We start from the raw sequence: 22,550 nt of genomic DNA, 5'->3' as shown, positions 1-22,550 counted from the left end.
GTTGTTCCATATAAATTTTAGCATTCTTTGTTCTATTTCTGTGAAAAAAGTCCTTGGAACTTTGGTAGGGATTGCGTTGAACCTGTAGACTGCTTCAGGAAGTACGGACATTTTAAATATGTTAAGTCTTCTAATCCAATAGCATGGAATATCTTTCCATTTCTTTGTGTCTTCATTTCTTTCTTTCAAGAATGTTTTATAGTTTTCAGTGTACAAGTCTTTCACCTCTTTGGTTAAGTTTATTCCTAGGTATTTTATTATTTTTGTTGCAATTGTAAATCGGATGTATTCGTAATTTTTCTTTCTGCTACTTCATTGTTCGTGTATAGAAACACAACTGATTTTCGTACCTTGATTTTGTATCCTGCAATGCTACTTTATTCATTTATTATTTCTAAAAGTTTTTTGGTGGATTCTTTAGGGTTTTCTATATATAAAATCATGTCATCTTCAAATAGTGACAGTTTCACTCCTTCCTTTCCGATTTGGATCCCTTTTATCTCTTTTTCTTGCCTGATTGCTCTTGCTAGGACTTCCAATACTATGTTAAATAAGAGTGGTGAAAGTGGGCATCCTTGTCTGGTTCCTGTTCTTAGAGCGGTAGCTTTCAACTTTTCTCCATTGAGAATGATGTTAGCTACAGATTTGTCATATATGTCCTTTATTATGTTGAGGTACTTTCCCTCTATACCCATTTTATTCAGGGTTTTTATCATAAATGGATGCTGTATCTTGTCAAATTCTTTTTCTGCATCTATTGAGTTGATCATGTGATTTTTAGTCTTCATTTTGTTAATGTGGTGTATCACATTGATTAATTTGTGGATGTTGAACCATCACTGGAATAAACTGAGTTGATCATGGTGTGTGATCTTTATAATGTAGTTGTATTCAATTTGCTAGTATTTTGTTGAGTATTTTTACATTGATGTTCGTCAGCAATTTTGGCCTGTAATTTTCTTTTTTTGTGTTGTACTTGTCTGATTTTGGTATTAGGGTAATGTTTGCTTTACAGAATGAGTTAGGAAGCCTCCCCTCCTCTTCAATTTTTTTGAAAAATTTGAGAAGGATAGATATTAAGTCTTCTTTGAATGTTTGGTAGAATTCAACAGGCAAGCCTTCTGGTCCTGGACTTTTATTTTTGGGGAGAACTTTGATTATAGTTTCGATATCCTTACTGGTGATTGCTCTATTCTAATTGTCCACTTCTTTTGATTCAGTTTTGGAAGGTTGTATAATTCTAAAAATGTATCCATTTTTCCAGATTATCCAATTTGTTGTTGTATAGCTTTTCATAGTGTTCTCTTATAATCTTTTGTATTTCTGAGGTGTCCATTGTAATTTCTCCTCTTTCATTTCTGATTTTATTTATTTGAGGCTTCTCTTTTTTATTGATGAGTCTGGCCAAAGGCTTATAAATTTTCTGTATCTTTTCAAAGAAGCAACTCTTAGTTTAATTGATTTTTCCTATTGTTTTTTAGTCTCTATTTCATTTATTTCTGCTCTTATCTTTATTATTTCCTTCCTTCTACTAATTTTGGGCTTTGTTTGTTCTTTTTCCAGTTCCTTTATGTGCACTGCTAGATTGTTTATTTGATATTTTTCTTGTTTGTTGAGGTAGGCCTGTATTGCTATAAACCTCCCTCTTAAAACCGCTTTTGCTTTATCCCATAGATTTTGGCATGCTGTATTTTCATTTCCAATTGTCTTCAGGTATTTTTTGATTTGTCCTCTTATTTCTTTATTGATCTAATCGTTGTTCAGTAGCATTTTGTTTAATCTCCACAGATATGTGGCTTTTCCAATTTTCTTCCTGTAGTTGATTTCTAGTTTCATACCATTGTGATCAGAAAAGATGCTCGGTATTATTTCAATCTTAAATTTATTGAGACTCGTACAGACTGGGTCTTGCTTGTTCAGCAAAAGCCCCCAGGCCCATTGCAACCATGTGTCCTTCTGGCAGCCTAGCTACCGGGATTTGTATCGATATGGGCCTGGCCAGCCTGGATCCTCCCTTGTCCCACTAGAAGAACATCACATCTTACAGGGACACAGAGACCCTCCATGTGAGCTACTGTTCCTGAGAACACTGGTCGTACCAAGGACAGCCCTTTGGCAAGTATGCAGCCTTTGTTCCTCTGCCTACTTAAGTAAGCTTCTATTAGGGTGTGGTTGCGGGTGCACACTTTCATCCATCCAGCCGCCACTGGACATGCTCCCATAAGTAGGACCCCATAAATATATATGTCTCATTCGCAGTCTCTGGGTCATTTCTTCCATCTCTTGGCAAGATATCCTGCCACCCTAGCCCAACTGGGCCTGTGGCAGAACAGACTTGTTTGGTAGCCTAAGATGTATATCGGTTACCCTCTTATCAGGGAAATAGGCAATTTTAGTACTTTTGTCTTTTGACCTTCATAATAGCTTCATAGCTGGTTGATCTGCTACCTTTATTGTATTTTTGCCTTTACCAGTGATTTTATTGCTTTTTTTTGATAATTTTCTTATTCCTATTTGTAGTGTTCGCTTTTCCACTTGAATAAGTCCCTTTAGCATTTCTTGTAAAGCTATTTTCTTGGTTATAAACTCGTTTAGTTTTTGCTTGTCTGGGTAACTCTTTATCTTTCCATCAATTATGAATGATAACCTTGCCAATTAGAGAATTCTGGGCTGTCGGTTTCGTCATTTCAGCACATTAAATTTGTGGTGTCACTCCCTTCGAGCCTGTGAGATTTCTGCTGAGAAATCAGCATTATGGCTTATGTGGTTTCTTTTGTATGTAACTTGTTGTCTTTCTCTTGTGGCTTTTAAGATTCTCTCTTTATCTTTAATTCTTGACATCTTAATGTGTCTTGATTTGGGCCTCTTTGGGTTTATCTTGTTTAGTGGTCTTTATGCTTCCTGTACCTGGATGTCTGCTTCTTTCTTTAGGTTAGGAAAGTTTTCAGCTATTATTTCTTCAAATAGATTCTCTGCCCATTTATCTCTCTCTTCTCCTTCTGGGACATGTATAATATGGATGTTAGTGTGCTTGATGTTGTCCTGGAGATGACTTAGACTGTCTTCATTCTTTGTAATTCTTTTTTCCGTTATCTGTTTGGCTTGGGTTATTTCCTTTAGTCTTTTGTCCAGCTTGCTCATCTGTTCTTCTGTATTATCTACTCTGCTGTTGAGTCCCTTTAGTGAATTTTCATTTCCAGTATTGTATTCATTTCTGATTGTCTCTTTTTTATAATTTCCAATTCTTTGTTGAAGTTCTCACTGAGTTTATCCATTCTTCTGCCAAGATCAGTAAGCATCTTTATGAATTTTTGCTTGAACTCTTTGTCAGGTAGATTGTTTATTTCTGTTTCATTTACTTATTTTTCTCAGATTTTGTCCTGTCCTCTTACTTTGACTATATTCCTTTGTCTCCTCATCTTGCCTCTTTCTCTGTGCTTATATCTATGTATTAGGTAGGTCAGCTATGTCTCCCAATCTTGGAGAGGTAGCCTTACATAAGATATGGCTTATGAGGCCCAGCAGAGTGCTTCCCTCTTGTCACTAGTTTCAAATGTTACAGGGGTGTTCTTGGTGTGTACTACATGTGTCCTTCTGTTATGGCAGCATTGCTCTTGCTGCAGGTGTCTGGGGAGTCTAGGCTGTCCCCTTGCCAGGTGGTTGTAATGCTCAGCTGCATGTGGCTGCTATGGTCTTTCCAGTCACTTTATCAGACATGGGGAACCCCAGGACAGCTAGCTGCAAGGTCTAATAGCACATAGCTGTTGCAGTTTTCTGTTAAATGAATAGGTCCTCAGTGTAGCTGGTTTCTAGGCTCAGGGGCTTGCAATTGTTTTAGACCCCCAGCCTGCAAGGCTGTTATCAGCTTTCTCAGAATTGCAGCTGAGTAGGGCTGGCCCCAGGCACAGGAGCACTCACTTGTTTCAGGCTTTAGAAGGTGGGGCTCATCCCCACTATGGCTGTTTGAGAAGCACAAGTCTGCTGCAGCTGACAAGCCCCATTGCCCATAGGATGACACACCCCATCAACACACTCCTGTCCCATGTTGGTTCCTTGGCCAACTGAAGCCAACCCAGTTGCCCTGCTGCAGAGGCTCCACATACTCCATCAATAAAGCCTTCCCCTTGAGCACACCCTACCTCACAGAGGCAGACCCACTCCCCTGGCTGCAGAGGTTCAAGCCACCCCATCTAAGCACACCCATAAGTTGCCCAAGGTCTTACTGTTGTGTGGGGCCAGTCCCTAGGGCAGACTGCCTGCCCTGGCTAAGCTGGATTAAATCAGTGCTCTAGTGGGTGGGGCAGACCTCTGCCCTAACAGGCCAGGGGAAGACCTCCAATGGCATCTGCCAGCATCTACATCAGCACACCTGTACTAGGTCACAATAATGGCTGCCTCCAATGTCTCAGTCCCTGCAGAGGTCTCACTTCTCACTGAGGTGCAGCCAGAGACTGTCAGATGAGTCTCTTTTCAGCAAAGTACTGTGCACCTTTCTTTCACGTGATATTAGGAGCTTTCCTCAATGGGTAAATTTCTGTGTAGGCACGTTGAGAGCAGGATTTTCTTTCCCCTATGTCCAATAGCTTTTCTTGTGGGTATTCCCCAATGTAGTTCATAACCATCAAAGCTAGGCATTATGTCACTCATCTCAGTTGTGCTGAGTCCAAAAGCTGCTTATTGTGGTAACACTTCCCTGCTCAGATCGCCACTCTTCCAGTGAAGTCTTCGTACCTTAAGGTTGCTCCTGCCCAGCTGTGAAACATCACAGCTGGAAGGGGGTTTTTTCCTCTCTGGAAGAATTTCTGCCTCTTCTACCTCAGTCAGTACCATCCCTAGGAGTTCTTAATATCCAGTTTTCCATTCTGAGGGGTAATTTTTCCAAGAGTAGTTGTAACTTCATTGTGTCTGTGGGAGTAGGTGAGTTCAGAGTCCACCTATGCTTCCTTCTTGACACCGTCCCCTCCAGAAGTTCTTACTGAAGAATATTTTAAAGCACTAAGGAGCTTTTTTAAGACACTAAGGCAGACAGATGGAAGTGTTCTCAACAGCCTCTGAACTGGGTTGCTCAGCCTAGAGATAATGTTGAGCTGTGCTGGTTACCTTGAAGAGTTAGAACTCTCTGGAGAACAAAGAATTAGTTTTGAGCTATGATTTGGGACTAGTTGCCAGGATATCCATCTGTGTGTATTCCTTTGAAGAGGAAAATGGCTGAATAAAATAGCTGAAATTATCATCATCATCAATAACATCATTACTATCAATGCAATTCTACAAAAACAGGAAAAAAATGTTTTCCAAACACAAACTATGTGTTGAGACTTTGAGGCAGAAAACTTCCTGAGAAGAGGCTTGAGAGTGAAGGATATCCATTCAAATAGTTTAGATGGTGATACAACCACAGAGGGAAAGCCCACTGTTCACTACTCTCATCTCATCACCATCTATATTATTAATGTTTATTGAGCATGTTTCATGATGGCATATTTTTATAGGAGAGCAATCATCCCTAGCCCCTGAGGGCTGAGTCTGTGATCAGTTACTTTCAGTTTTTCATCTTTGAGTCCTCATCAAGAAGTACTTCAAATCCCTGAGTCATAATTATTTGCAAACATTTCAGCCCTCATGTTTCAAGAAATATTCATGTTCTCCCTTTATATGCATGCCAGCTTATCTCTGCAAGCCCACTTCTTTCCCCTGATCGTGAGGAATAAGGGAAGGGCTCTGTTTAGAGCCTCCATGAGCTGAATAGACAGAGGAGAACCATGATGCTTTGTGCACAGGAAGGAAGGGGTTCTGCAGTGCTGTGGCTAAGCTGCTAGCACAGAAATACACGGCTGAGTCCCCCAGCTCTGCAGGCTTGATCTGGAGAGTAGAGTCTCCTCCTTTGGACCTCTCTGCAGAAAACCGATGCTTAGGCAGCTGTGAATCATCTGCTACAGCCTCATCCTCAAAGCTAATCAGAAGACCCAGGCCCTGTCCCAGGGTCTGCTGGTACCAGTAAAGGGCACGGTGGCCAGAAATAGGGTCACACCACAAAGCCACAGCCTGTCCTTTTCCTGTGATCTTGTGTCTGGGAGACTGAGTGACTCCACCTTCAGTGAGTTCTGTAGGGGAAAAAGACAGAATTTGAAAATGGAAAAAGGAAATGATTGTAATAATCACTGGAAAGATAAAATGCAGAGATCTTGGCATCTGTAGGACTCACCTGCTCCCAAGAGACAGATGGTCACCCAACAGAGGAACCTGGTGCCCATTTCAGGGTCAGAATAGGAACAGGAGGTTCAGCAGTTCAGGTCCTTGTGAGCATGAGCAGAGGAGGAGAGATGTCCCTTTTGGCCTTACGAGGTAGTTCCTGTAGTGACGTCACTGTCTCCACAAATACCCACAGTCTGAAACATCAAATACTGTGCAGTAGATTTGCTCATTGCTACTGGGAGCACAACCACAAAGAAAATAAAACAATTAGACAATTGGCTTTTGAATTGTTTCTTACACCTTTCCTTGGATAGAGTTAGGAAATATGTTTAAAATTGTAAGTGCATATTGATACCTCCAAATCAACACAACATTTTTACCTCATATTTTCCTGGTTCTTAATTATACTCCTTTCTCTTAATAAGTACCCTCGTTCCCAATAATATCAATACATTTACTCATTTTGTCTCTCCTACAGTATGTTAAAATGTTTCAGAAGTATTATATACACTAAAATCATTATTGATAAGCAAGCTCCCAAGTGAAGCTCATCCTCAACCTCATTTAGCCTTATCACAGTAAAACTGCTAAAATATAAAGACAGAGAGAAACTCTGAAAAACAGTCAGACAAAAAATATGTCACTTCCAAAGAGATATGAAAATGGTCAATAAGCACATGAAAAGATGCTTAACACCATTAGTCATAGGGAAATGCAGATCAAAACAACAAGGACATTCCACTTCAAACTTACTAGGATGGCTATTAAAGAAAAGAAACAAGTATTAGTGAAGATGGGAAGAAATTGGAACCCTCATGCATTGCTGATGAGAATGTAAAATAGTACAGCTGCTGAGAGAATCACCTTGGCAATTACTCAAAAAGTTAAACATAGAATTACCATATGACCCTGCAATTGCACTCCTAGGTTTATAACCCAAAGAACTGAAGACAGAAACTCAAAGAGATACTTGTTGATCAATGTCAGTGCAGAATTATTCGCAATAGCCAAAAGGAGAAAACAACTCAAATGTCCATCAAGCGATGAGTAGATGTTCAGAAGGTGGTATATCTACATAGTGGAATATTATTCAGCCACACAAAGGAAAAAGATTCTGATACATGTTATAGCATGACGGACCTTGACAGCATCACACTGAGTGAAATACTCCAGACACAGTAGGAGGAATATTGTATGATTCCAAATATATCCACTATCTAGAATAGGCAAGTTCACACAGACCGAAAATAGATGAGAGGTTCCCAGGGCCTAGTGGGGGAGGGGGCCGTAAACGGAGAATAGGTTCAGATTTTCTGTTTGAGATGATGAAACACATTTTGGCAATAGAAAGCGGTGATGGCTGCACATTGTGAATGTGCTTAATGCCACAGAATTGTACATTTAAAAATGTTTAAACTGACAAATTTTGTTATATATATAACCACAATCTTAAAAAAGTTAAAAAAATATGGATCACCATCATATAAACAGAACCTAAGTTAATTGAATAATTTGATAATTTTTCTAGAAGTGATGTATGTTGGAGCATATCCCCAAAAGAGTTACTGTTATAGCTGTAATCTTCTTTTGTAGGGTAAGAGAGTTCCACTACTCCATACCTTTACACAAATTTCAGATTGTCACTCTTTCGAAAATTTTCTTGTCTGGTAAGTTTGAATTCATACCATATTGTCCAGTTTGCAACACTTTGATTCTAAGTCAGGCTGAGAATCTATTCATATGTTTAGTGATAATTTAGTTTATTCTTCTGTGAACTACCTGGATGAAGTATTGCCATTTTTATTGAGTTGTCCTTTTCTTATTAAGTAATAAGAATTATTATTCATTCTAGATACTAGCTCTATTAGACAAGATCAGCTAAGCTACAGAAAACAAAGAAAAACAAATCCTAAAATCTCAGTGGTTTTACTCTATAAAGCTCTGTTTCTCATGACCACAAAGACAGCATGAAGAGCTTTCTTCAGTGTTTGTCCATCAAATTATGATCCACTGAGCCAGGCTGCTTCCGTATGGTAATCAGGCAACCTGTAACAGGTACCTTCTAAGTTCAGCAAGGCATTGAAAAGAGAGCTGAGGGGTCTGTGCAGAGAAGCCTGTACACAGCAGACCAGAGACCGCCGTGCTTAGAGAACCCTGCCTGAGAGACTGGCCTTCGGCTGGGATGGGGGAATTTGGTGGTAACCAGCTGCCTACACTGATGTAAACTTTCCTAACTGAGAAAGGTGGCTCTTTGTCCCTAGACTGTGAGTGCAAACAACACAGTTTATCCTGAACACCGGATTTCCTTCCGGGAGACTAAACTTTTAGTGCGTGATGGGCAGTGGGTGCCCGTGTGATGCAGTCCTGATAAAAATTTGAGCACCAGGTCCCTAATGGCTCCCTTGGAAGAAAAATTGCACTCATGTTGCTGCATTTCTGTTGCTGAGGGAAGCATGAGCTCCCTGTGACCCCTCCAAGGAGGAAAAGAGCCTCAGGAAGCCTGCATGTGGATTCCTCCAGACTCCACCTGTATCTTTTTCCCTTATGATCTGCCACTGAGTATTTACTGTGTCACTGATAAATCTTAGCCATGATCACAACTATATGCCATATCCCATGAGTCATTCTAGAGAATCTCCAAACTTGGGACTGCATTGGGGACCCCCAACACAGCGTCACAGGATATTTTTAAGGACAAGGGTTGGAACTGGCTTACCTAATTTTTACCCACATCCAATTGTCAGAACCTGGTCAGAGGTTCCCAACCCTCCAACTGCAGGTGAGGCTGGGAATGCCAGAGGAGCCACGGGGATTGGGTGAGCAGGAATGGTCTCTGTCACACTGATTCTTGACCATTTGTCTGCATTCATCATGTCTTTTCCCAGTCTGTGACTTACCTTTTCATTTTTTATTGCATGTTTTGATGTACACAAAATTAACTTAATGAAACTGAAAATATAAATATTTATCCATGTAGTTTGTGTTCTTTTGTGTCTCCACGAAAAAAAATCTTTCTTTGAATGAGTGCCTAAAAACACTTTTCTTAAATTCTCTTAGTAAAATTTAAGTTTTACTTTTTATAAGTATGCCAGAAATATTTTTTGTGTGTGTAAGGAGTGAAGTAGAGATCCTAGAAATAAGACTGAGGGACTTATGTTCACTGCAGAAGAAATAGCCTATAAAAAAGACGTCTAGGGTATAAAAGAACATGGCACATATGAGGAACCAACCAAATGTAGATTAGTGTGGCTGAAGCAGACAGAGCCAGGGGAACTTGTCCACGACGATGGTGAAGAGATAGGTGGAGGGCAAACATTATAGGACCTTGTAGGTCTATTGTCTCAGAGAAGAAAGGCTGCCAGCAGCAGAGACCATATGAGTGAAGGTTCATGACTGTAAGTGGAAGGTAGTAGAGGGTATGGAAGGGGTAGATGAGGAAGTCACTGAAGCCCATAGTGGAGGGAAGAATGTGGAGGTTTTAGATTATCAAGGGAATCTTCATGTACCTCAACTAGAGATACATTTTCCTTTCTGCATGCAGAAAGATTGAGATCTGCAGAAGAGAGAACCAGCAAGATGAGGATGTTGAGGTGACCTATGGTCAGGCTGAGAGTGGCTTAGGGATAGACTTCCACACTCAGCGTCATATCGCCCACTGCTGGTAGGCCCCCATGCTGGCAGGACATCTGTGATTCCTGTGGAGACAGGGGCTTCCTGGGCTTTGGGTCAGGCCTCATGAGCACAGGGCACCCTCAGTCTTTCTAACTACACTTTATGTGCAGAAACGAGGCGGCTGTGCAGTGCTGTGGAGTAACTGCTGGCACAAAAGTACACAGATGTCTAGGAGGGGGTAGGTAGCAGACACCACCATGAGGGGGAAATTCTCTGTATTTGATCTGGAGATGCTGTACCCTCTGGGGACTTCTCTTTTGTCAGTGCTTCCTATCCCAGATGAATAATGGATTAGCTTCAGCCCATGTCCCAGGTCTTGTCGATACCAGTACATGCAGTCATGGTTCTGAGTCTGGTGACATCTTAGAGTCACCCTCTTCCCTGTTCCTGTGATCCTATGTCTCAGACTCTGCGTGATTCTAGTCCCAGCATCCATGTGTCCTGTAATAGAGAGGGACAGAGCCTGATGTTGTCATCTCAAGAGGAAGACTTGGATTGAGGTCTCGGGAATCCAGAGAAAGAAACCCACCTATGACCAGTACTCACCTGTCCACAGGAAACAAAGAGCCGCACAGCAGAAGAGCCTGGTGCCCATTTCAGATTCAGGGCAGAATCTCGTGTCTTTCAGCTCTGTTTTGGGGAAATAATTTGGGCTCTTGATGTCTCAATGATGCCAGCATCCCTGACCAATGCTTGTGCTGCAGAGCTAACCTGCCACGCCCCTTTCCCACAGGAATAAATCAATTGTTTACATATATACACAATTGAATGTGTAATGGAATAGGAACAATTTTGAAGTCTGTTTTTTGAAGAAATCTTATAAGTATATTTGTTTTCCCCTGACCATTAGTAAGGAAATTTGTTCCTCTGCATATTTTATTCCCATAATGATACAAGTCCTTATTTGTATACTACTAAAATTTTTCATAATATTTCTGTTGACTGAGAAACATTCTCATGGCAGTCTTGGTACTTTTGTGACTTCTCTGCTCAAAATTTGCATCCAAATACCTTTTCTTAGCTTTTCTTTTCACCTAAATTATAGATAATTGAATGTCAGCTTACAGTGATCTTCTCAATTTAAAACCCACTTAATGTCTAGAAAATTTTCAGTCTCAAGGTCAGGGTCACTGGAATTTGAAGAATGGTTTGATATTGTCTCAGAATTCACCGACTCATGGGAGCCCTGTCATCTGTGCTCAGGCCTCTATGTTCTCATGGGCAAGATTCTTCCCTCTGTTTCAGGTGAGGCCATGGAGGAGTGGACCACTGAAGCCCAAGCTACTGTGATTTCTGTGAAAAAGAGAGGGTGGTTGTTAGCAATGTGGATGAGCTATTCCCAGTGGTACACATTTCTGATGTCTCTGTGGTCACTGGGAAATGTTCTGTCTCCATTCAGAAGGTCTTGCACCCACCAAATGAGAGAACATTGACTGAGTCATAAATTTGCCATAGTTCAAAGCTCACAGCTAGTCAGTACCTGTGCACACTGCTGTTCCATCTGTAGGTCATATCTCAGTGTGAGGCTTCCCTATTTCTGGGACTGCACTTCTCGATGCTTGATTCCTACAAGCACACAACAGTGAGAAAGGACACTAAATCAGAAATCAGAGGCAAGGAGGAAGCTGATGTAGCTCCACATGGAATGGCTTGTGTTTGGATCCTGGCAAACCCATTTACGCCCAGGACTCACTTGGTTCCAGGAGACCAAGAGCCACAGAGCAAAGGAGCCTACAGCCCATGGCTGGCTCAGTGCAACAAAAGGGGCGTTTTTCAGCTAGGACTCACTTTGTTTGGGGTAGGGTACCTGGAATCCCAGACATCTGAGGACTGTTCTTATAATAAGGTATGATCAACAATATCCTAATTTCTTTAGGGAGATAAGCATTTTGCAGGAATATCTCTTTTTAAATTTATTTTTAAATTAATTAGTAATTATTGAGTCACAAATTTGGTGTTGTAGAAAACATACACTTCATCTTGAAGCTTTGTCTGTTTCTGATTTTTTTGCACTAGCGTTTCCCAAGAATCTGGAACAGTACCTACACACGGAGGGTGGATTGGCTATAAAGTCAGTGAAGAAGAACTTCAGGCCTTCTCACTTGCACAGAACTTTTTCAGGACTTTGAAAACTTTTTCTGTTCTCTTTTCTAAAGAGGACCCTAAATTTTTATAAGCTTTAGGCCCCACAAAACCTGGATCTACTCTGCACCTGCATCCCACATGTATTTGGTGAATGAATGAAGAAAGGAATAAATAGATTTCTGAGTCCAGGTAGACTCTACTTCTGTAAACATAATCCTAGCCCATACAGTTACAAATAGGTTCACAGCTTTAAGGGAGCGGGAACCATGCGAGTCTGTTGGAAATTCAAAATAACCCAAATGTACTCACAAAAGATTTACTCATCTATGTTATTATAAGAATTTGAGTGAATGGATGGCAATATGAATGAAAGAAAAATGTCAGTTTCTTCCAAAGGGGAGTGTCTTCCAATGGTCATGTCATTCTATCACTGTCACGGTTTAGGCTGCCCCTGGAGGCAAAGTCTTGAGTCCAGGACTTAAGTGCAAGCAGTTTATTTGGGAAACGATCCCAGGAGACAGGAGTAAGAAAGCAGGGAGAATGAAACGGGGAAGGGGAAAAGCAGCATGAAGGTGCCATGTTGAAGTTGCGCTGGAGCAAAAGATGGATTCCTTGGAAACTGCTGAGAAGCACATGGAATGCCTTCAGGATTGTCTACCTGAATGTAGAGCCTGGAGCTTTTCTCCCACCCTGAGTATTAGCACCTGCAGCTCTGGCTGCCCTCATGTGCGGGCCAAGTGGACTCCTATGACATAGAGAAGGCACTAGGCCAGAAAGCAGAGGGACTCCTGGTGGGCATGTGGGGGGCTGTCGGTACAAGGTGAATGGACGCAGACTTGGATGTAACTGTCCCTGTAGCTGTGGCTGAAATCAGAGGTGGGCCGAGGATGTGATGGAAGGCATGAGAGGCCCCTCTACGATGGTCTCTCTTCAAATGAAACTGTCCCTTCATCTGCCAGATCTTTTGTGTGATCTCCAATTGCTCTGAAGCCACAATTTCTAGAAGCACCACACTTTCTTTCATATCAGAATTAATATCAACTAGGAAGCGCTGTCGTGGGTCTTATTTTTATTTTGCCTTAAGAGGCGACACTTTGTAATTAATTTCACATCATAAATGATCAGACGACTGTATTTGCATTTCAGATGACTTTGTGTCGGGAACACAGGTGACTGAGGCAAAAGTCACCCACACCTGCCTTTGATCCCAGAATCGCACATAGTAAACAATTGTGCTAGACCAGAGATCCGTCAGAGAGGTAATAGGGAACTAAGCTTTCTTGAGCCTATACTTTATATTAGGTAACTTTTTTTATTTGCTTCCATAAAATCTCGGCAACACACATTTTATTGTTCTCAGTTAACAAATAGAAAACTCAGATAAATATTTTCCAAGTCACCGGCTTAAGGCAGGTCATAATACGAACAGATCAAGGCCTTTGAAGTCGGAGCTCCATCCTCTTCAGTGCATAGCCTCCCAGGTGAGAGACATTGTGCAAACGATGTGTGTCAGAGCCAGGGTTTCAGAAAGGGACTTCTGGGTCAGTGTTCAATTCTGAAGGCGTTTCCCTCTACCCAAAAGCAGGAGGGTGGGGTGATAAAGCATGGGGGAAATCAGGATTGGCTATGGCTGAGTGCCAGTTCTCATAGTTGGTGGCTGTGCCTCTTTTAACAAATTATCTAAATTCTGTTACAATCAGTTTTTCGTTGTAATGTGGATAAATTGTTCTATCTCATGTGGTTCTTAAGAAAATTAATTGAAACAGTGTACTTAAGTATACGGTACAGAGAAATGAGTGATAAATAAGGGAATTCTCTATAAGTTCACATCAAAGTAGTAGAATGAAAGCTGTCGTCTGTGTTCACTAATAAACTTGTACCTTCAGGCTGCAAATGTCTACACCATACATTTAATACCTGTGACTCTCAGCTGTTTTCTTCACTCCCTAACCTGGGCACAAGTAGCATTTCAGATTTTCTGACCACAAGTGGTGGACCTGAGAGCAAGCTGCGGCCTTCGGAGACCCTCCCTCCTCCAGAACTTCCAATGGTTTAGAAGCAGTAATTCCCTGTATTAACTCCCATTGTGCCTGAAATTGCTGGAGGGCTTCTGTTTCCTTGGCTGAATCCTCTGATACTTTGTAAATCCCCATAGACACTTCTCTCCTGTAGTAGAGGATATAATGGCCCCACTGTATATGGAACGATGATGGGACAAACACACATTCTCTGGCTTGAAGTTATATGTCCTAGACATTGGCAGGCAATAAGCTATAGTGGCCACACACCATGATGGGTCACTTCCCCACCACAGCTCAGCTGGCCTTGAAATGCCAGAGACAGTGCTCTGCTATATCTTATTGACCAAGGCCCAGGGGAACACTGTGGAATTTAGGGGAACATTGATTTTGGAGGCGTGGAGATGTAGGCTTGACTCCTGCCTCTGACACTTTAAATATGAAATATTTGGAAAGTCTATTAGCGATAGCTTTCTATCTCTAAAGTGATATACTGAGATCTCCTTGTCTATACAGTGGGCACACTGATATCTACCTGGCATTAAAACACATAAAGTTCACCTACAGTCTATCACAGAGTAGGAACTCCTGCCATTCTCTAGGACTTGGAAGGTGATCGCAGAGATGTGAGAATACTCAGTGATGCTGGGGCCCGAATGTTCAGGATTGCTCTGCCTGAGCTCGGCAAGGAAGAGAGGGTGTTAGAGGAGAACTAGAAGCATCCTTGGGACTTGGCTAAGGCCTCCTCACTCCCCCATCACATGCTCAGCTGGGACAGGAAGGTTTGAGTACCTGGAGCCGGGAGCTCCACAGGGCTGTGCCTGAGCTGCTGGCACAGAGATACAAGGCTGAGTCTTCCAGCTCCAAGGAGCTCACGTCCAACTCAGAGCTATAGTCACTGAACTGTTGAGCTGAGAAGCGGTCAGGGATGTTTCCCTTCTCTCCCTGCTCCTTTTCATAATTCTCGATGAGAAACTGGGGGCCCTGCCCAAGAGCCTACCGGAACCAGCGAGCACTGCTGTGTCCAGAGCGGAGGTAGCATTTCAGAACAGCCTTTTCCCCCCATGCCTTTGATTAGGTGTTTGGGGAACTGGATGACCCCAGCATCCACTGGACCTGTAGAGAAAGGAGACGGAAGCTGGAGACCTAGTGCAGGAAGGAGGCTGATACTCCAGCAACAGTCATAGGTTCAAGATATGTCCCACCTGAGTTCAGGACTCACCAGCTTCCAGGAGACAGAGGGCCACACAACAGAGGAGCTGGGTGCCCCTGGCTGACTCAGGCAGCACAAGACGGAGCATCTCCCTACTCAAGGCTCTGGCCTTCGGGGAAGAGAACAGGTGTTTTGCTCCTCCCTTTTCTCCCTTTGGAGGGCTTGCTTGTGATGTCATTTCTGATGTCACTGTCCTTGTGGGCTCCTGTAGGCACTGTGCATCCCATGGACAGGCTCATCTGATCCAGGTCTTCCCATCTCTGTCTGCCTGCCTCTTGAGCAGGGAGAGTTGGCTGTGCTGTGCTAGTCTGGCCAGGGTCCAACCTCCACAGCTTCTCTACTGTCCTCAGAGCAGGTGCTCCTTTCACTACACCTGGCTCTGATTATCCAGGCCACCCCACTGGAGCCCCATCACACTCTCCACCAAATGTAGGCTCCAAGAGAGGCCTTACTCCATGGAAGGGAAGTTCTTGGTTCCCTGCTGTGGCAAACACAAGTGCACATCAGTTCTTGTGAGAAGACTATGATCAACCCTTCATATGCCAGGACCTACTTTGATTCAACAAATTATCTCCCTGATGCAGGGACCAAGCCAAGACTGACTCTCCCTTAACCCTCTCTCTCTCCGGGATGCTATCAGCGGCTCACTCAGTGGATCCACAGCGCCCTCACGTGGCCGGTTGTTCAGGAGCTCCATCGACAGTGCCCAAGCAGGTGGGTACCACCTACATTAGGCATTGGGATGACCCAGGATACAGCACAGCTCTTGCTGATTTGATGCTTACCTCTCTCAAGCTGACCCTTAGCATGTGCTCGTGAGGGAGGCACTAAGCAAATATTTTTCCAAAAAGACTAGAATAATTCTAAGTCTCATCAATTAGTGTTCTAGGAAAGGGGATACCAGCCAGTCATTTGATGCCAGCTGCCCTGGGAAGGGGTTGGAACCTTGGGCAAAGGGCTCTCTGGGACCCAAGGTACTTCCTGGAGTGGGCTGAGGGTGAAGTCCATTAGCCAAAATGTCTTCCAAGCTGCTGGGGAAATAACCCCATCAGTTCCATGGAGAAGGAACTGTCTGCTTATATATTTTCCTGTTTTGAAGACCCTGCTCAAATCTTTCACTCTTTTTTTTTTAAATTGAATTACTTGACTTTTTAAAAAATTGAATTACTTGACTTTTTTATTATTGATTTATAGGAATTCTTTATATTATGGATACATGCCCTTTCTCGGATATCTATCTATATATCTATATAAATATATTTTTTGCATGTGTGTGAGGAAGAATGGCCCTAAGCTAACATCTGTTGCCAATCTTCCTCTTTTGGGTTGAGGAAGATTGTTGCTGAGCCAATCTGAGATCTGTGCCAATCTCCTCTTCTTTATGTGGGATGCCGTCACAGCGTGGCTTGATGAATGGTGCTAGGTCCCTATCTGGGATCTGAACCCATGAACCCCAGGCTGCCAAAGCAGAGCTTGCAAACTTAACCACTATGCCACCGGGCCAGCCCCTAAATCATTATCTTACTATCTTTTGATGGACAGAATTTAAAAAGTTTTGATAAAGAAAAGTTTACTTTTTAAAGATGACAATTTTTTTTGTCCTCTTTAGGAAATCTTTGCCTGCTCCAAGGTCATAAAGAGGATTTGCTATATTTTCTTTCAGACGCTTTGTAGTTCAGAAGCTTTATAGATCATTGAGAATGTTGATCCATCTCATACGAATTTTTGCTCATGGCAGGGGTGAACATATTTTTTATGTAAAAGGTCCAATGGTAAATATGTTTGGTTTGTGCCCCATGCAGTCTCTGTCCCAGCTACTCAACTGGGCCGTCATAGGGCAGAAGCAGCCAGAGACATTATGCAAATGAATGAGCACAGCTGTGTTCCAATAAAACTTTATTTATGGATAGTGACATTTGAGTTTTGTATGAGGTTCATATGTCACAAAATATTATTCTTTATATTTTTTCAACTATTTAACAGTGTGAAAACCACTGTTGGCTTCTGGGCCGCATGCGAACAGGCAGGGATCGGATTGAGGCTGTGGGTCTTAGTTTGCCCTCTCCTGGATTGTGGGGTGAGACAAGGACTGAGATCCATTATTTCTTCATATGATATACAGCTTCTCCAGCACCATTCGTTGGAAAGATTATTTTTCCCCTCTTTGTGCTACTTTTACTGTTTGATCTAGGAATTAAAATATACATTTTTTAGCTTATGGTAGTCCACTTGCAAAAATCTTCTGTTAACCGTAGGTTTCTCATAAATGCCTTTTATTAGGCAATGAAGTTTCTAAACACTCCTAATTTGCTAAGAGATTTTATCAGGTGTGGATGTTAGATTTCATCAAATTTTTTTGAGCATCTATGGAGATGATCATATGATTTTTCTGTTTTTAGTGTTTGATGTGGTGACTTGCACTGACAGTTTTTAAACCGACTGCACGTTACTGAGATAAACTCCACTTGGTCATGACGTCTTATCCTTTTTAGATGTTGTTGGATTCAACATACTGGATCTTAAAAGGATTATTAATCAGTATTCACGAGGGATATTGGTCTGTAGTTTTCTTTTCTTGTAGTGCCTTTGTCTGGTTTGGTCCATAGCAGTGCCGGCCTGAGGATGCACAGGGGATCATTCCTGTTCTTCGGTTTTCCCCCAAGTACGGCTTTAATGTCATCCTACCAGTTTTGATATGTTATCATTTCATCTTTATTCAGTTAAAAACACTTTAAATTTCCTTTTCGTTTTGTTCTTTGCCCCCTGGGCTATTTAGAATGTTATTTAATCTGAATATTTCAGATTTTTCCAGAGATCTTTCTGCTGATTTCTAATTTAGTGCTTCTGTGGTCAGAGAACACACTCTGCATGATTTGAGTTCTTTTAAATTTACTGATACTTATTTTATGCCCAGAGTCTATAATCCATCCTGGCACATGGTCAGTGTGCCCTGGAAAAGGACGTGTATTCTGCTGCTGTTGGGTGAAGTATTCTGTAAACATCAATTAGGTGAAGTTGGTTGATAATGTTGTGCATGTCTTCTATATCCTTACTGATTTCTTTTATCCTGTCAACTTGTTCAATCAGTTACTGAGAGGTATTGAGATGGCTGACTGTAATTGTGGGTTTGTCTATTTCTCCTTGCAGTTCTCTCCTTTTTGCTTCAGTATTTGAAGCTCTGTTTTTAGATGCATAAATCTTTATGATTGCTGTGTCCTCTTATTAGATTGACCCTTTTATCACTAGGATATGACCTGCTTTATCCCAGAGGATATGCTCTGCTCTGAGATTTCCTTTCTCTGATATTAATATCACTGCTTCTGCTATCTTTTGTTGAGTGTTAGCATGTTCCATCTTTCCCATCCTTTTACTTTTTACATTCTGAGCCTACCAAAAATGAGTGCATTTTTGGTAGGTAACACATAGTAGTTTTTTTCTTTTTTATTCAATATCACAATCTGTACTTTTTAATTCGGGCATTTAGACTATTTTCATTTGATGTGATTATTGATCTCGTTACATTCGTGTCTATCGTCTTGCCATTTGTTTTCTATTAGTCCCATCTCTTCTTTGTTCCTTTTTCATTCTCTTTTATACCTTCTTGTGGATTAATGGAGCATTTCTGTAATAATCCATTTTATCTCTTTTGTTGCCTTATTAGCTATGACGGTGTTGTGTAATTTTAGAGGTGGCTCCAGGGTTTGTAGTTTACGTCTCCACCTTTACACAGTCCACCTTCCAGTGATGCTGTACTACTTCGCATAGAGTGTGACAACCTTACAATGGTGGGATATTTATCCATTTATCCCCGCTCTGTCTTGCTGTTGTTGTCGTACACTTTATTTTACATATATATTTCAACCCCACAGTATGTTGGAATTATTTTGATGCAAACAGCCAATTATCCTATAAAGAAATTTAAATGTAAAAAACTTGCCTTTGGGAAGTAACACATTAGACTACTTGAAGTTGTCCCACAGCTCACTGATGTCCTTTTCTTTTCTCTCTATGTTTCATTATTAACTGTTTATATTCCATCTTCCAGTGCATTCATTTTTTCTTCTATATTGTCTAATCTACTGATAATCCCATCCAGTGTATTCTCATCACAGAAATGTATTTTTACCTCTAGAAGTTTGACTTGGATCTTTCTATACCTTCCCCATCTCTACTTGACTTTGAGCATGTGGGATATGGTTATAATAACTGGTTAATACCTTTGTCTGCCAGTTTGTCATTGTGGGTTTTTTTTGCTGTTCACTGATTCGTTGATTTTTCTCCCCATTATGGATTGTATTTTCCTGCTTCTTTGCATGCCTGCAATGTTTGATTAGATGCCAGACATTGTGTATTTTATCTTTGGGATTGCTAGCTATTTTTTATTCTTATTGAAATTCTTACCTTTGTTTCATGATGCAGTTAAGTTACTTGGGGACAAAAAGCAAAAAATTGCTAGAAGGCATTTTTTCCTTGAAGAATTTGACAAGCTGATTCTAAAACACATGTGCAAAATGTATAGTGTCAAGAACCTTTAATAAAAAGAGATGAAGCTTGAAGAATTAGACTATCAGGTATCAAGCCCTATTATAATGCTATAATAAATAAAATAGTATGTTATTAGTGTAAAAACTGACAAAACAGACCATGTAACAGGATGGAGATCCAAGAAAAACAGACCCACATATATGCAATGAATGATTTATAACAAGAGTAATATTATAGAGTGGCAAGGAAAATAAGTATCCTTCAACAAGTAGTTTTAGGTCATTTGGGTAACCAGGTGGAAAAATATAACTTGATCCCTTCTTCATTTCATATACAAATAATTAATTCCATTTGCTTTACAGATATAAATGTGAAAGTTTTAAAACAGAAATAATTTAGAAGGAAATATAAGAAAACATGACTATTTTGAAGTAGGAAAAACTTCTTAAATTAGACAACAAAATACAAAATGCAAACTAAAAACGGGGAAAAATGGAATGATTTTGGACTAAAAATTTCTGTTTATCAAAAGACATCAAGAGAGTGAAAAAGCAATCCACAAAGGGTGTGGGTGTGTTTGTGCACATGTGTGTGCATGCCAAATGAAACACCCAGTTACCTCTGATGAGAGTGTAAATTTGTACAACTGCTTTGGAAACCTCAAAGAATTCTAAATGGCCAATATAACTGTTATTCAGGCTTTCGTTGAATCACTTCCCTTTAACACCTTCTCAAGTGGGGTACACTTTATTAAACCTGGCTAAATTTAGATTCCTATTAAAAAATAGACTAGAGACAAAGGGAATTAAACACAGAATGAGTGCAAGATGCTCAAGAGAAATAAATAAGTGATACATGGACATACTTAATGTGCATTGTGGTGGTGACAGTTGCTTGGATAATTGACTTCAATGGCAATTCTGACTAAGGATTCTCATTTATTTATTTTCAAGGCTGGTAGCTGGATATGGCCTTAACAGGATTCTGTATTGGCTAGCCCACACCTGGACAGAGTGTGGTCTGAGTTAGTGACACTCAGTAATAAGAGTTTATTATAAATGTGCTGAAACTTTATAGTTGTACAAGAGAATATTTCATTATACCTGAGACTAGGCTCTAATATTCAATCCCAAGTGTAGAATCTTGAACTGTGTAAAGGAATCCTAGAAATGCATGAGCCAAAATTATCGCTACCCAATGTCATCTGTTCCAATATGTGGAAGGTTGTTTCCTGACCTCCTCCTGTCAGAAGAACAGCCGATCCCAAAGCACTTGTTCCCCTTGATGAAGGAAAAGCAGACAGCTCCTTTATTCAGGATTCTGGGAGCCATGAGGAGAGGTAGCACATGAGGGTTTGTGGAGAGGAAGGAAGGGACGGTGCCATGCTGTGGCTGAGCTGCTGGCAGAGATACACGGCCGAGTCCCCCTGCTCTGCGTGCTGGATCTTCAGAGTGGGGGAGGATCCCTCAGGCCTCTCAGCAGAGAATTGATCTTTAAGCATCCCTGATGTGTCTGATGCAAAATCATCCTGAAAATACATCAGAAACTCCAGGCCCTGCCCCCGTGTCTGTCGGTACCAGTAAAGGCGGGTGTGTCCAGAAATGGGATCACACTTGAAAGCGACATCCTGTCCTCTCTCTGTGACTCTGTGCCTGGGGGACTGGGAGACTCCAGCTTTGGTGTGATCTGTGGAGACAGAATTTGAGAGCAGAATGAGGAAAACAATTGTAATCATCACACACACACACACACACACACACACACAATGAAACTGCTTGGTTTTCTGAGGACTCACCTGCCCCCAGGAGACAAAGGGTCAACCAGCAAAGGATCCTGGTGCCCATGGTAGAGTCAGGACCAGATGGGAAGTTCACAAGGTCAGGGACCTTGTGAGCATGAGCAGAGGAGGAGGGACATCCCTTTGTCCTCATCAGGCAGTTCCCATAGTGACATGCTGAGCCTCAGGATTACCTGATATTAATTAACTCATTAATTAATTACATCTAAGATGCCAACAATTCTGAGATACTCCATTCTATTAACTACCACTAAGAAAATAAAAAAAAAAAAATAGTGTCACTCACAATCAGAAATGTTAAAAAGTGAAAAATTGTGAAACACAGAATTAATGAAAAATGGTAATTCAAAGTGGATTTAAATATACACTGATTCTGTTAGGTTCCTTGGTTGTCACGCCTCAGAGCTCCAGTGTTCTGTTGCCAAGACCCCACACTCCCTATCTGGCCAATCTTCTCACTTCTCTTGTTCTTTTCACATTGTCAGCTGGACATTTCCACCTGAATGTTTCAACAGCGCTTCAAATTTGAGGTATAAAATGCTGACTTGATCATCTTAACTCTGAGCTTTCCTATTTCTGACCTCTGTCCTGCATTTGCCTGGCCCTGCCCCTGGCTTGGGCAGAGCTGGGATCTAGGGGTGGGATGGATGGGAATATTGCCATGTCCTTGTCCTGTGAGCACTTTGAATTCACAGTTCAGAGCCAAGAGAGATGAAATGGGTCCTTTGGCAGGTATCGACCTAAGTTATAATCTTCTATTCATTCTGGATGTAAAAAGGCAATTCCCTCTATTAATTATTTAATCTCCATACTGCTTTTTGTCCTTCTTTCCTTATCATGCTGCCTCCTGTGTTTGTAAGTCACTTCTAAAATAAATAAATGTTCCAAAACCTTACCTTCAGAAGGAGTCAGGATTGTTTTACCCTTAACATTCTGGAAAGTGTTAAACATTAAACATGGGGTGGGGGATTGAACTCATTCTTTGGGCTCCTAACAGACTGCTTTGTGAGTAATTAATTTCTCATTCTCATTTACAGCACAATTTTCAAAGCCTCTTTGGTGGCCCCCTTCAGATGAGGAACAA

General features: G+C 41.3%; 1 pseudogene and 2 gene segments (V, D, J or C); all 3 read right to left on the bottom strand.

Annotated features, from left to right (window-relative positions):
* Window positions 1-5,667: 5,667 nt before the first annotated feature.
* LOC124243380 (T cell receptor beta variable 11-1-like) lies at window positions 5,668-6,293 on the bottom strand. The segment is given in 2 exon segments: window positions 5,668-6,104; window positions 6,206-6,293. Coding segments are annotated over 2 exon segments (486 nt in total).
* An 8,442-nt stretch (window positions 6,294-14,735) lies between these two features.
* On the bottom strand, window positions 14,736-15,271 carry LOC124243379 (T cell receptor beta variable 5-5-like; annotated as a pseudogene).
* Window positions 15,272-20,980: 5,709 nt separating this feature from the next.
* Window positions 20,981-21,569, bottom strand: LOC124243378 (probable non-functional T cell receptor beta variable 7-3). The segment is given in 2 exon segments: window positions 20,981-21,354; window positions 21,464-21,569. Coding segments are annotated over 2 exon segments (423 nt in total).
* Between the last annotated feature and the right edge of the window lie 981 nt (window positions 21,570-22,550).

The sequence above is a fragment of the Equus quagga genome, chromosome 8 (assembly GCF_021613505.1).
Source record: "Equus quagga isolate Etosha38 chromosome 8, UCLA_HA_Equagga_1.0, whole genome shotgun sequence".
In the NCBI taxonomy this organism is placed as follows: Eukaryota; Metazoa; Chordata; class Mammalia; order Perissodactyla; family Equidae; genus Equus; species Equus quagga.
Note: the sequence above shows the minus strand (reverse complement) of the source record. Positions and strands in the feature narration are given on the sequence as shown.